The 13,658-nt window shown below is 49.4% G+C and overlaps 1 protein-coding gene across 3 annotated transcripts in view; it reads right to left on the bottom strand.

The window, feature by feature from the left end:
• Positions 1-13,658, bottom strand: part of NSF (N-ethylmaleimide sensitive factor, vesicle fusing ATPase) — a 75,856-nt gene that overhangs the window by 18,614 nt on the left and 43,584 nt on the right. For all 3 annotated transcript variants that reach the window (XM_038162897.1, XM_038162896.1, XM_038162895.1), the window contains exons 9-13: positions 9,126-9,325; positions 5,792-5,957; positions 5,239-5,313; positions 3,369-3,556; positions 313-408 (exon numbers count right to left, since the gene is read on the bottom strand). In XM_038162897.1, the coding sequence (XP_038018825.1) occupies positions 313-408; positions 3,369-3,556; positions 5,239-5,313; positions 5,792-5,957; positions 9,126-9,325 (725 nt within the window). The remainder of the gene's footprint in view (positions 1-312; positions 409-3,368; positions 3,557-5,238; positions 5,314-5,791; positions 5,958-9,125; positions 9,326-13,658) is intronic.

Below are 13,658 nucleotides of genomic sequence, written 5' to 3'. Positions count from 1 at the left end.
TGTTTTGCATTCTTTCATGGAGGAGGAGAGAACTGATGGACTCTTAGTCTGTCCAGTGTCATTGGAGAGGTGGCACTGTCACCCTCCAGTCCACTGTCACTTTTGGAAAACTATAAATGTTGGAGTCAGAAAATAAAGGTCCCTCTTTTTTGTTCACCTAGACAGCAGCAGTGTCCGTGTCGTCTTTTCGTGTCGTATTACGACATGCCAGCCCACAGGGCACCCCTGCTGTGTGACCCCAAAGGAATCCCAGTGTCCCTCCCATCCGACTGCACTGGTGGCTGCTCCTGCGGCCCCACAGTGCCCACTTACTGGTTTGATATCATTCTCCAAGGATGCAAAGAAGTCTCCTCTGGTCACTCGCAGGCTCTCTGCCTTCTCCATGTCCACCTCCACTTTGTTGCTGGCCTAGAAAGGCAATAAAGGCCACTGAGGTCCAGCAGCTCCCCCCAGCCTCCCTCCCCAGCCCCAGCCCTGTGGGGTCAATAATAAAAATGCTTCTGTGGGGGCATTTGCTGGGTACCCCAGGAGCCATCCCCACCTCCAAGAGCCACATCCCAGCCCCACAGAGCAACTGTCCCACCCCACTGGGTGATGCTGAAGGGCAGAGGAGCTCTGTGACCCCCATTTCAGAGAAGCCACCCCAGCTAAGAACAGGACTGAAGCTCTGGCCCACCCTTGCTGCTGCTGTGCTGCAAACCAGGAGCCAGTGAGGCTCAGACTGGTGTCAGCATGGGACTGACCTCAGCCCAGTTCAAACTTCTAGAACGCACTGGGATTACACAGGTACCCTTTGGAGCTGGGAACTAAGAGAAATAAACTACATTTAACCCTCAGAGATGTGTCTCAGACGTTCCCCTCCAACAGGGACCTGCAAGAACAGAGTGCACCTGAGCGTGGAAGGAAAAATAACAATAAAAACAATGACATGGTGCTTGTATTGAGGAGCAGCAAATGCAGCCCCTAACCAGCAACCACGGGACCCCAGCCTGGCCAATCCTGCTGTGCCAGACACCCCTGCAGCCAGAGGATGGCTGAAATGAGAGAGTCCCCTCTCCCAAAAACACCACCAAGCACAATCACAGATGCCAAATAAACAGCTGAGGGGATCTTTAGTGCAGGTGATCACTTTTCTACTTTGCAGAGGGAGATGAAGGCACCTGAAATGCTCAATAAATTCCTGAAGTTGTGTGTACACTTTAAACCAGGGGGGGCTCTTAGCTCCCCAGCCTTTAATGAGCTCATGTTTTAATTTTTCACGCACACACTTTGAGAGGTAATCACAAGAGTTTAAATGATTCAGAAGACAATGGCCCTTCATTTTCCATTTGTGCTCTTGCTTCTCACAGGTGCTTCTGAAAACTAGGTCAGGCCTGTGATGTATATTTTAAGTTTTCAGCACTCGTAGGAAAGAATAAAGTATTTTACTGCATCATTTAGCTAAAAGCAATTTCAGAATAAAGAATATTACCCAAAAATTACTATGTCAAAGTGTTTGAAAAGCAAAACAACACGTGGCCACTTCCCATGTGGAAAACACAACCCTACATTACTGAGATGTGGATCACAAAGCACCCCAGAGGAGGGGACTGCTCTCTCACATTTGCACATTGCCATCTCCCCTTTTCCCACGTGATTTCTTGGCACAACAGGGAATAGATCAAAACACCAACGCTCTCCAAACTCACCCTAAACTCAAGCACTGAGAAAACATCAACTATCAGCAAAATTAATTATTTAAGGAAAATGTTTTGCCTGCAAAGGGAAGAAGCTAGAAGTGCTGGGTTGGTTTTTTTTGTTTTTTTTTTTGAGACAGAGCACAAGAAAATGAGAAAGTGATGATGTTTGTGGTTTTCTGCTATATGAAACAATAACTTGTCAAGTATTATGGTTATACAAGACTAATTAGCAGGAAGAGTAATTTTTCCTTTAGAAAGAGCACTCCCAGGAGATACAAATGTCTAAGCAGCAAATGATTTCTCACTTAAATGAAAAAGTGTGATTTGCTCTCCTCACATTTGAGGCTGAGCAGATTTTTACAGTCCCTATGCTGTGGGATTGATGTGCAGGGCTTCTCCCTGCAGGAGCTGCCCCCAGTCCTGGCCAGGGGAGCAGGGGCTGTGCCTCAGGCTCCTTCCTCACCACCTCATCATCTCATGTTTCAACACCACTTCATACTGAGCTTTGCATCTGCCTTCCCAGCCCCGACATTTCCCGGCCCTGAGCTCCCTCCTGCAGACACACTGACACCCCCAGCCAGTGGGACTGGGAGGGCAGGGAAGTGTTCCCAGAGAACAGAGGGACTTGGCAAGGTGGCATGAATCAGAGGATTGGGGTGGTCACCATGTCAGCAATGGAACAAAGCCCTCTGAATTTGGATTTGGAGCAGAGGGTCCCTTCCACCCTTCCCTTTGTGTGGAACACTTCTGCACACAAAGCACTTCTGGTTCTTGCATGAGGAAACAGTGAAGAGCCACCCCCATTCCCTGATCCCAGCACACTCTCCATGACCCTTCCCCAAGCTTTTTCAAGCTGAGGAATCCCAGTTTAACCAATTTTCCAAAAAAACCCTCCTGTACCTCTGACCCCCTGCTGCCATTCCACACCCTGGTTCCAGCACGATCCAAGCACACCAGGGATTTGATCCAGGATGTAATCACAGCCCCACCTCTGCTCTTTACCTCTCCTGGTAAATTCTAATCTTGCTATTTTGCTATTTTTCACTGACAAGGACTGAGCTGGGATTTCCAGACCATTGCAGCTCCAAGAACTTGACCCCAGGTGATGGTCAGGTCAGTCCCCATCCCTGCCTTCACCTGTTTGAATTCTCTCTCCCAGAGGACACACAAAATTCACTGGAATCCTGTGCACTGACATCTTCCAAATGCCCCCTGCAGATCTCCACTGGTGACCTTTGTCTTTCTGCCCCCAAACCAGCTCTGAGATGGTAACCTCCCCCTCCTTACAGAACATTTATCAACACATAACCTCCCCCTCCTTACAGAACATTTATCAACACATTGAGCTGCTCAGGCTCCAGCACAGCCTCCCTATAAATGGCTGTTCTAATTCCCACCTCATCTCCTGGGCCCAATGCACAAACTGTGCTCAAGACTTTCAGTTTTTGGCAAAACATCCTCCAAAACCATCCCTTCCACCCCAGCAAGCTGTGCAAGAGGCACCTGGAGGGCGGGAGAGGGAAGAAGGAATTCAGAACAAAAGAAAAGCACAGGGAAAAGGTGATGCCCACATGAATTTCATCTCCTAAGGTACACTGATAGGCCCCTTTCCAGTTGGAGGTAAACATTCCATATTCCAAACATAATTGTTTTCCCTTTTTTGCCCCAGTAGGAGATGACAGGACTGACCTTAATGTGTCTGTTCATGGCAGTGGACTGAGCAGCTCGAACCAAACCTTCCAGCTCGGCACCACTGAAGTTTTTGGTCTCCACTGCCAGCTCTGCAATGTCCACATCCTCAGCCAGGAGCTGGTGCTCCCTCATCCTCACTGTGTGGATGTGCAGGATCTGGAATCGGCCCTTCTCGTCTGGCAGGCCTGGCATGGGGGAGAGAACACAGCCGACCCCCTGAGCACAGCCCTGCAAATCCCCTGGCCCTCCCCTCAGTGTCCCCTCCTTCCAAGGGCCCTTCTCACCACGAGCAGCTTCACTCACAATGAGGGTATTTGATGATGCTTTCCACTGAGAACATTCAATTAATTAACTGCAAACTGAACAGTGCCACCACCAAACCAGAGAGAACAGCACAAGGTTGAGTTTCTTTCCTCAGGGTTCCTCCAAGCTGGTTGTTCTCAGATTTCCACACCAGGAATGACAATCTGGTCTGTCCCCTGGCGTCCCTCAACCCAGCTCCCACCTTGGAATGGTTTGGGTGGGAAGGGACCTTAAAGCCCATCCAGTGCCACTCCTGCCATGGGCAGGGACACCTTCCACTGCCTCAGGGTGCTCCAGGCCCTGTCCAACCTGGCCTGGGGCACTGCCAGGGATCCAGGGGCAGCCCCAGCTGCTCTGAGCACCCTGTGCCAGGCCTGCCCACCCTGTCTATAACAGATTTCTCCCTTATATCCCACCTGACCCTGTGCTCTGTCCACTAAAAGTCTCTGCTCCTTGCCCTGTCACCACAGACCCTGGTAAAACCTGTTCTGCTCCTCTGTCCCCAAGTGCCTTTCCCAAGGGGTCATACCCACTAATTACTGAATCAACTGAAAGTTTACTCTCCCAAAATCCAGAGCCTCCTCACGTGGCCCATATAATTCCTATAAAATTTTTCTTTTCATCAGCTGAGGTGATCATTTCCCGGGCTGCACCTTAGCCAGTCATTTCTGAAGCCCACAATGGCTTCAGAAGATCCAGAAGACCCAGAAGATACAGCAGATCCTTCTCTTACAAGTGTAGCCTGTCAGTATGGCACATCACACTGAGCCCCTCTGTGCTCAGCCCCTTCCAGCCTCTGCTCCAGGGATCTGGTACCTGCACTGATCAGGTGTTGAGGGGATGTGAAAAGACATTTTACAACATGCACAGTACCCAGGAGCACTCAGTCCTTGTCACCTGACAGCTCATGCCAGGACCACTGAGCTTTCCACCAGTCCCAGGCTGTTCTCTACTCCGTCTTTCTTCAGGGAACTGTCACCCCAGCACTGAGCCCCAGGCCAGGCACCCTCGAGGCTCCACCACAACCTTCACTGACCAAATGCAAAGGCAGTGATTTGTCCTCATGAATCTAGAATGATGTGGCTCTTTTTTCTTAATAAAGCCTACACGATCAGGCATTCCTTAATTCACCCTGCACTGGGTGTGCACAGCTACAAAGGTCCCTTCCCAGCTACTGACAGACAGCTGCTTTTCCAGATGCCAGATGAAATGGCAAACCAAGCTCCTGGCCCACTTTTAGTTCACCCAGTGCTCTTGCCTGGTCTTCCTGCAATTTCCACCCAGGAATGACCTATATCATTATTTGCCTCCTTTCCTCCACACAAATATTCAGGGCCCTGCCTGCCCATCCCTGCCCACTCTGCTGGGCAGAAACTCAGATCAGGTTAAGCAGCAGGAAAGTCCAAAGTGGTGCTTTATTGGTCTGAATTAATTGATGTTCTGGAGGGAGCTGCAGGAAGTTCAGCACCTGAGCCCTGCTGGGGATTGGTCACACTAGGATCTGTGTTTGCTTTGCTGCTGTAGGTCCATGGAGCTCAGGAACTGGGCTCTGCAGTGTGCTTACCAATCTCCATCTTCACCTCCAGCCTCCCCGGCCTCAGCAGCGCCTCATCAATCAGGTCAGGTCTGTTGGTCATTCCTGAAGTCAAAGTCAAAACAAAACACTGTTATCTGAGCTTCCTCAGTGGGCTTCCAGCCCCTGGTACAGCCCACAGAGCTAGGGAGACACTCAAAGAGTCCCAAGGAAACAGACAGAAGGCACTCATCTTCTGGAATGCTGGGAAATGCTCAGGGAGAGTCAGGGCAGCAGGGACCAAACCTGTGCTCTGGCTCTACCTGCCTGTCCTTGGGCTCCTGCAGCAGGACAAGCACAGCAGGAGCAGCCCCGCTCCCCCACAGGTTGATGCATCAATTCTATCAGTCCTTGCAGGTTTCCCTAAACTATGAAACCCTCCTTATCAAAAACTGAATAAGGAAATTGCTGAAAGCAGCAATATCTGCCGACCACAGCAGCATCTCCCTTTAACCCTGCTGCTGATGCTGCTCCAACAGCAGCCACGGCCCCTCAGCTGACCAAAACCCCAGCAGTCAGCACAGGGCAAGGCAGCTCCACCTACCAATGACCAAGATGTTGTTGAGCTGCTCCACACCATCGATTTTGGAGAGCAGCTGGTTCACCACGGTGTCGTGCACGCCAGTGCTGCCAGCCATGCTGCCCCTCTGCTTGCAGATGGCATCAATCTCATCAAAAATGATGATGTGCACCCCACTGTTGGCTCCAAGCTGTGGGAGAGAGGACAGGAGTGTCACCAGATTGCTGGGAGCAATCCAAAATCAACACCAAGCTCAGCCACACAGACACAGCATTGTATTTGCAGGGACCCCCAGCAGGAAGGAATGATGACTCTGACTGCATGTTCTCAGGAGGCTCATTTATTATTTTATGATACTGTATTATATTAAAGAATGCTATACTAAACTATACTGAAGAATACAGAAAGGATGCTTACAGAAGGCTAAACAATTAATAATGAAAACTCGTGACTCTCTCCAGAGCCCTGACACAGCTTGGCCCTGACTGGCCAAAGAGTGAAAACAACTCACAGCAGAATCCAATGGAACAATCACCTGTGGGTAAACAATCTCCAAACACATTCCACATGAGCAAAACAGAGGAGAAGCAAATGAGATAAGAATTGTTTTCCTTTTTCTCTGAGGCTTCTCAGCTTCCCAGGAGAAAAACCCTGGGCGAAGGGATTTTTTAGAAAATGTGAATGTGACAGACACAGCACTGAGCCTCGCTGTGTGCTCAGTATCACACCTGTGTGTGTGTGTCTCACCCCTCTCCAGGGGAACATCCTGCCCATCTCCACATCAGGGGGCTCTGCCCAAACTCAGGACTTTGCAGCTGCACGGGTTTTAAGGAAGAGCACGAGTCTGAGCAAGCCAAGCAAAGGCCAAAGCTCAGAGGGTCCCTCCCAGCACTCAGCACCTGGGAAAGGGACAGGTACCGGGGACAGGGAACAAGGCCTGTCTGTGAGGGAGGGATGCACCAGGGGGAGAACACCCCAGGCTGGACTGAACTGGGTAAACACACAGCTTGCCAGAGCAGCTTTGTGGATAATATTTTAAGGAGCCCAGTCAGCCCCAGAACTGCCATTTCCAGGTTCACTCAGGGGTGAGGCAGTTGCAGCTGGTTAGAGAACAGGATACTTTTTGTGACTGCATTATGAAGCTTTTTCCCTTCAAATTCCACCTCTAAAACATCTTTTGTGGCCAGTGCAGACCACGTTATCACTGGGAGCACGTGCTGGCCCTGGCAATCTGCCCCAGACACAGGCAGCACAATGCCAACCTTTTGGAGACCTTTTTAATCTCCCAGCTGTCATCAGGCCCACGCCTGCAGCCAGTATTGAGTGGATTTTAACAGGTGTGTTATTGCCAAGGGAAAGCAGCTCCCAGAGATGCTGCAGCCACCAGGGAGCAGGAGATTGCTCACGTGGGTCTGTGTTACCACACAGAGCTGATTGACTGACTAATAAACCTTATGCTGAAGAAATGAAATTATTTCGAGTCGCCACCAAAATCGGAGTCTTGTGAGCTGAATAAAATTAAGGGATCATTTGCTAATGACTTCTAAAAAGACTTCCCTGTATTTAACTGTGACTAGCCTGACATTTGATTTTCTTTATCAGAAAAATCTATCAAGATCAAGTGATCCACAGCAGAGAAAAATTACCACAGCACACGTGAAAGAAGTACTTACACCATGAAACTAAAGATTGGGGCTTTGAAAGCCAGCTAAAGCAATGGATAAAAAACATCACTGGAAAAAACAGAATCTTTATCTTCGCTTCCAGTTTCAAAGATCTCTGGTTTCAAGACATTATTCTCACCCATTAGTTTTCTGCTGAGAAAAATTAACCATGTATTGATTATTAACACTTCAAGTGCTGTAACACACCAATATGTCTGCAACCTAAAATCCTGAAAGCTTATGTGCCAGCTTAATTTAGTAAGAAAAATGCAAACAGATTCAATTATGTCTCGCCTACAAGAGAAAAAAAAAAAAAAAAAAGAAAAAATAAACTAAAATCAGAGGAAAATTTGCACAATCTGAGTTTTAAGGACTTTTGGAGAAGGTGACAGCACATGACCCAAAGCAAGCAGGGTGGGCACTGCTGTATTGCTCCCAAAAAACTGTGCAGGGGATCTCAGCACACTGTCCCTGTCTGCAGGGCTGGCTGGAGCCCACCTGCCTTTCCAGCTTCCAAGGCTGTTCTCACAGCTGACACTGAGTGAGCCTGCACAACACCAACACTCCACAGCTCACCAGGAGTAACCACAACCCAAGCCAAGCAGTAACTATGTGTTGAGTCATATTTCCTTTTGTTAGGATTGGGATTAAATGTGTGAGGTGCTATTTCTTGTCCAGACTCAGATGTTTATTAGTTCTTATCTATGTTGCAGTCTCACAAACTGTGAGTTCTACAGCACTTCATGTTAACAAACTAAAAAACAAAGTAGTCTCTTTCTCTCTATAAGGTCTTTTAAGGATAAACTGTTTAATTAGGAAATGACACCAAAATTATTTTTACTTTTAACCCAATAACTTGTTTTTACTTTTAACCCATTTTTTTTTACTTTCAACCCATGGTCTGCAATGCAGACTTTTTTATCTAATTACACAAAACCACCAAACCTATGAAGAAGAAGGTGAAGAAGAAGGAGTAGCCTCCTCTCTAAAACCCCCATCTTGCTTTATATATACATATTACTATGTTCTAAACCCTTAAACTCTAAGTTTTCCACCCTGTGATACCACACACTTCTATTTAAACTACACATCTATAATCTCAGTTCTGTGATTCAATTTTGGAAGCTTTCTCCACACCTCAGATCAATGCAGTGTTCTCCTGGGGGTCAGTGCCTGTCAGTGCAGAAAGTCTCAAATTCTCAGCAACCAGGGCTCCAACAATTCTGCCTTTAATGCAAGCAGTAATTTTGAGATCCCAGACCCTTTCCAGTCTCTCCTGGTCTGTAACTGTCATATTTTCTGAAAAATCCCTTCACCAGGATTTTTTCTCCTGGGAAGCTGAGAAGCCTTAGCTTCTCCATGTTTTGCTGCTCTGGAATGTGGTCTGGAGATTCTTTACCAACAGGTGCATGTGTGATTGGTTCCATGTGAATTGTTTTTCCTTGATGACCAATCACCATAAGCTGTGTCGGACTCTGAGGATTCAGTCACCAGTTTTTATTATTCATTCTCGTTAAGCCTTCTGTCCATATCCTCTCTCTATTTTAGTATAGTTTTAATATAGCATTATTTAATATAACATCATAAAATAATAAATCAGCCTTCTGAGAACGTGGAGTCAGATTCACCCCGGGGACTCTCACAAAGACCACCCTGGTCTCATTCCCACCACCCCGCCTCCTGCGTGTCCTTACCCTCCTCTGCTCCTCCTCTGCATCAGCAAACAGCTTCCGGATGTTGGCCTCGGACTCTCCCACGTATTTGTTGAGGATCTCGGGCCCGTTGACCACCTTGGGCTCCCTGGCATTGAGCATCTTCCCGATCTGCCGCGCCATCAGCGTCTTCCCGCAGCCCGGGGGCCCGTAGAGCAGGATGCCCTTCACGTGCTTGCAGCCTGCAGGGACAGGGAAGGGGGGCTCGAGAAGGCTGGCCTGGAACAGAGACCAGAGGGACACACAGGGCCCAGACAGACACACATCTCCCAGGTGTGCTCACGGCTCCTGCGAGAGGCCGCAGGGTGAACAAGAAGAGTTTCCCTGAAGGATCTGTGGAGTTGTGGGTATACAGCTTGTGAGCCCCACAATATTGATATGAGCCCCTCATGTTGATATGTTTTATCAATATGCTGTCTCTGAACATCCTTATGCCCCAGTTTCCCATGTGCCAAGAGGTTGTGGGACCAGCCCCTGTCCAGAACCAGGTTTGTTTTGTTCCTTTAACTGCACAGACTAAACCTTTGGCCTGGAAGCTGCTGCTGGAAAACCCTGCAGTGGGAGATCAGCACCAGGTTCTGAACACTGAGCACCAGGCTGAGGGAAAGCCTCAGAGGAGAGAGAGGACATGGGTCACTGGTGGCCTCAGGAGCGCTGGGGGAATGGTGGAGCTCAGACTTAGAGGGTTTTTTCCATTTTTAATGAATATATGAAAATCTGATTTTTACTCCATTCTTGTGGATTGACTTCTTTAAGAATGCAACCCACCTAACAAGAGACCCTGCAGTGCTCAGGATGCACATTAAAAACAAAATCAACAAAAGGCAGCAAACTGATGGCCCCAAGCTCAGACTGAGGGGACCTGAGCTCAGTTTCTGCCAGGCTTAAGGAGCCTGAGCACATGGAGTTGTCTGTCACTCCACAGGACGAGTTCCCTCCTGGTGTCTGGCTCGTCCCAGCTCCATGGTAACCCCACCCCACCCCTCAGGGCAATTGTGCCTGTAAAGGACAGACACTTACCCCTTATCACCTTCCCAGCACTGCTGTGATTTCACTTACTCCCGAAGGTTATGGCAATAAAGAATTGATTTCTGTCTGAACAACTGCTCACTATTACTTCATTCCTGTGCCCCACAGGCTCTCTTCCCTCTCTCTCTGGCTGCTCTTTCACTGCAGTGAAGCTCCAGGACACTGCCACGAGGAGCAGCTGATCCTCCCAAACCCCAGAGAGCAGCAGCGCTGCACTGGGTAAGGCCAGCAATAAAGCTGAGAGATCCTGCTGGGCTTCTCTGCAGATAAAAAATTCACTACAGAAATCCAGAGCCGTGCCTAAGAACTCGTGAGTCAGCACTGAGGCATCTGCGAGTCGAAAGCACAAACAACATAAACCAGCAGCGAAGACAAATCTCACAGGGGAGGGAGTGAGGCTCAGATAAATTAAAAGCTTCTCCTGTCAAATCCCTGTCATGAGGGCATTGTTAACATGGGGGAACAGGATCTCCTCTGAAACCAAACTGCACCAGGCAGGGTGGTGCTGACAAGTGATCTCTGCAGGGGAATCCCAGCACAGCAATGCTCCAACAGCTCCTGGGCTCCAGCATGAACCACCAAAGGGCTCCAGAGGCCACCAAAGGGCTCTGGCAGAGCTCTGCTCCCAGCCCAGATCCACGGTGCTGCAGGGAATGGCTGTGCCAGGGTGCTCACAACACAAACACCAACAGTCTGGGCCCGGTTGGTTCTTCTGGTTTTCCTCTAAGCCCTGTGAGAAGTGTCTGAGGCAGCTGGGGGGGCTCAGCCTGGAGCAAAGGAGGCTCAGGGGGGCCCTTCTGGCTCTGCACAGCTCCTGACAGGAGGGGACAGCCAGGGGGGTCAGGCTCTGCTCCCAGGAACAGGGACAGGGCAAAGAGAAATGGCCTGAAGCTGCTGAAGCTGTACCAGGGGAGGCTCAGGTGGGACATCAGGAGGAATTTCTCCATGGAAAGGGTGGTCAGGCCTTGGCAGGGGCTGCCCAGGGAGGTTTGGAGTCCCCATCCCCGGAGGTGTCCCAGGAATGCCCTTGAGCAAGGAACATGGCACTCTGTGCTGGTGACAAGGGAGGGATCTGGCACAGGGTGGACTCCACGGTCTTGGAAGTCTTTTCCAATTTTAATGATTCTGGGATTCCTGCAGCTCCCAATCTCTCTCCTAGAAGTACAACTGAGCTGTATCCCCCAGAAGCTTCTCTTCCACAGCCCAAAAGCCCTGAACTTCCTGAGAAGCACAAACATTCCCCTCTGGGCAAGAGCTGCCTTGGCCTCAGCACAGGGCTCAGCTGGAGCACCCCAGAACCTCACAGGGAGACTGGGACACAAAACACAAACTGGCTCGGACCAATCTGCTCAGAAACCTCCTAGAATGTTCATCTTCTTCCTGTTCAAGGGAAAAGGAAAGGAATCCTGGAGTACTCTGAGTGGGAAGGGACCCACAGGGATCATCCAGTCCCAGCCCTGCCCAGACACCCCAAAATCCCAGCCTGTGCATCCCTTAGTGGTGTCCTAAGGCTCCTGGAGCTCTGGCAGCCTCGGGGCCAGGACCATTCCTGGGGAGTTGGGGCAGTGCCCAGCAATTCAAGATTAATTCAATAAAAGGAACATAAAATTGACACTGAGCACCTTTTCCCTTGGGTTTTCCTCCCCAAATCCCACAGCCAGGAAGGCAAAAAATCCACAGCAAAATCATCCCAAATCCAACCCCAAACCTTCTGGAAAACCCCAAATGAGGTTGGAAATGGATAAAAACTCAACTTCCCACAGCAATTCAATTGATTAAGTCAATACAAGGAACATAAAATCCACACCGAGCCCCTTCCCCTCTTCCCCCAAAGGGTAAAAATCCACAACTCCACAGTGAAATTCCCAAATATCCAACCCCAAACCCTCTGGGAAATCCCAAATGAGGTTGGAAATTGTTAAAAATCCAGCTTTCTGCAGATCATTTGCAAGGGTTCAGTATTAAGTCAATAAAAGGAACATAAAATCCAGATCAGCACTCTCCCCCTATGGGTTGGAGCTGTGGCTTTTCCTTTCCCAAAGGTAAAAATTCCATGATTCCAGAGCAAAATCATCCCAAATATCCCCAATCCTCTGGAAAACCCCAAATGAGGGTGGAAATGGTTAAAAATTCAACTTCTCTGGGGGAAAGCACCTTTCCCTGATACCTTTCCCAACCAAGCCCTCCCCTGACACAGCTCCAGCTGTTCCCTTGGGTCCTGGAGCCTTCCTGAGAGAAATCCCAGCAAGGGATTCCCTGAGATCCCCAGGCTCCCCTCCCTGGACCCTGAGCACATCACTGACCATTCACCACCACCACTACTGACCTTCACTGACCACTGACCATCACTGACCACTGACCACCGCCACCACTGACCTTCACCGACCATCACTGACCACCACCAGCACTGACCACTGACCTTCACCGACCATCACTGACCACCACCACCACTGACCGTCACTGACCACCACTGACCATCACTGACCACCACCAGCACTGACCTTCACTGACCACTGACCATCACTGACCATCACTGACCACTGACCTTCACTGACCACTGACCACCACCACCACTGACCATCACTGACCACTGCCACCACTGACCACTGAGCTTCACTGACCATCACTGACCACTGACCATCACTGACCATCACTGACCACTGACCATCACTGACCACCACCACCACTGACCATCACTGACCACCACCACCACTGACCACTGACCTTCACTGACCATCACTGACCATCACTGACCTTCACTAACCACTGACCACTGCCACCACTGACCATCACTGACCACCGCCACCACTGACCTTCACTGACCATCACTGACCACCGCCACCACTGACCACTGACCTTCACTGACCATCACTGACCACCGCCACCACTGACCTTTACTGACCATCATTGACCACTGACCATCACTGACCTTTACTGACCATCATTGACCACTGACCATCACTGACCACTGACCTTCACCGACCATCACTGACCTTCACCGACCACCGCCACCACTGACCACTGACCATCACTGACCACCACCACCACTGACCTTCACCGACCATCACTGACCATCACTGACACCTGCTGCAAGACTTGCTTGCCACTGAATGGGCAACATTGAGAGCAGGGTCAGAGTCAGGTGCCAGAACATTCCTGACCCCAAAGCAATTAGTTTCTCTTCAAACAAAACTGCCACAAGCAACTCCAGCAGACATTTCCCTTCACAGCCACGTTCGCCTAGCTAAAATCAAAGTTTTAAGGACAAGCAGGACTTTATTAAAATAGACAGGTGATGACAAATCACAAATGTTACCTCTCAAATCACAGTGGGATCCTCTGCACCACACAGGAATGTTGATTAAGTTTATCTCCCCTCTGCTGATTTCACCAATGTGGCCCAAATGTCAATACTATTATGAGAATCTTTCTAAACACAAATTACAGCTGTGCAGACATCTCCAACCAGTTCAGCTCATCATTTGA

The sequence above is a fragment of the Motacilla alba genome, chromosome 27, assembly GCF_015832195.1.
Source record: "Motacilla alba alba isolate MOTALB_02 chromosome 27, Motacilla_alba_V1.0_pri, whole genome shotgun sequence".
NCBI lineage: Eukaryota > Metazoa > Chordata > Aves > Passeriformes > Motacillidae > Motacilla > Motacilla alba.
The sequence above is the reverse complement of the archived record's forward strand: the minus strand, read 5'-3'. Positions and strand labels throughout refer to the sequence as shown.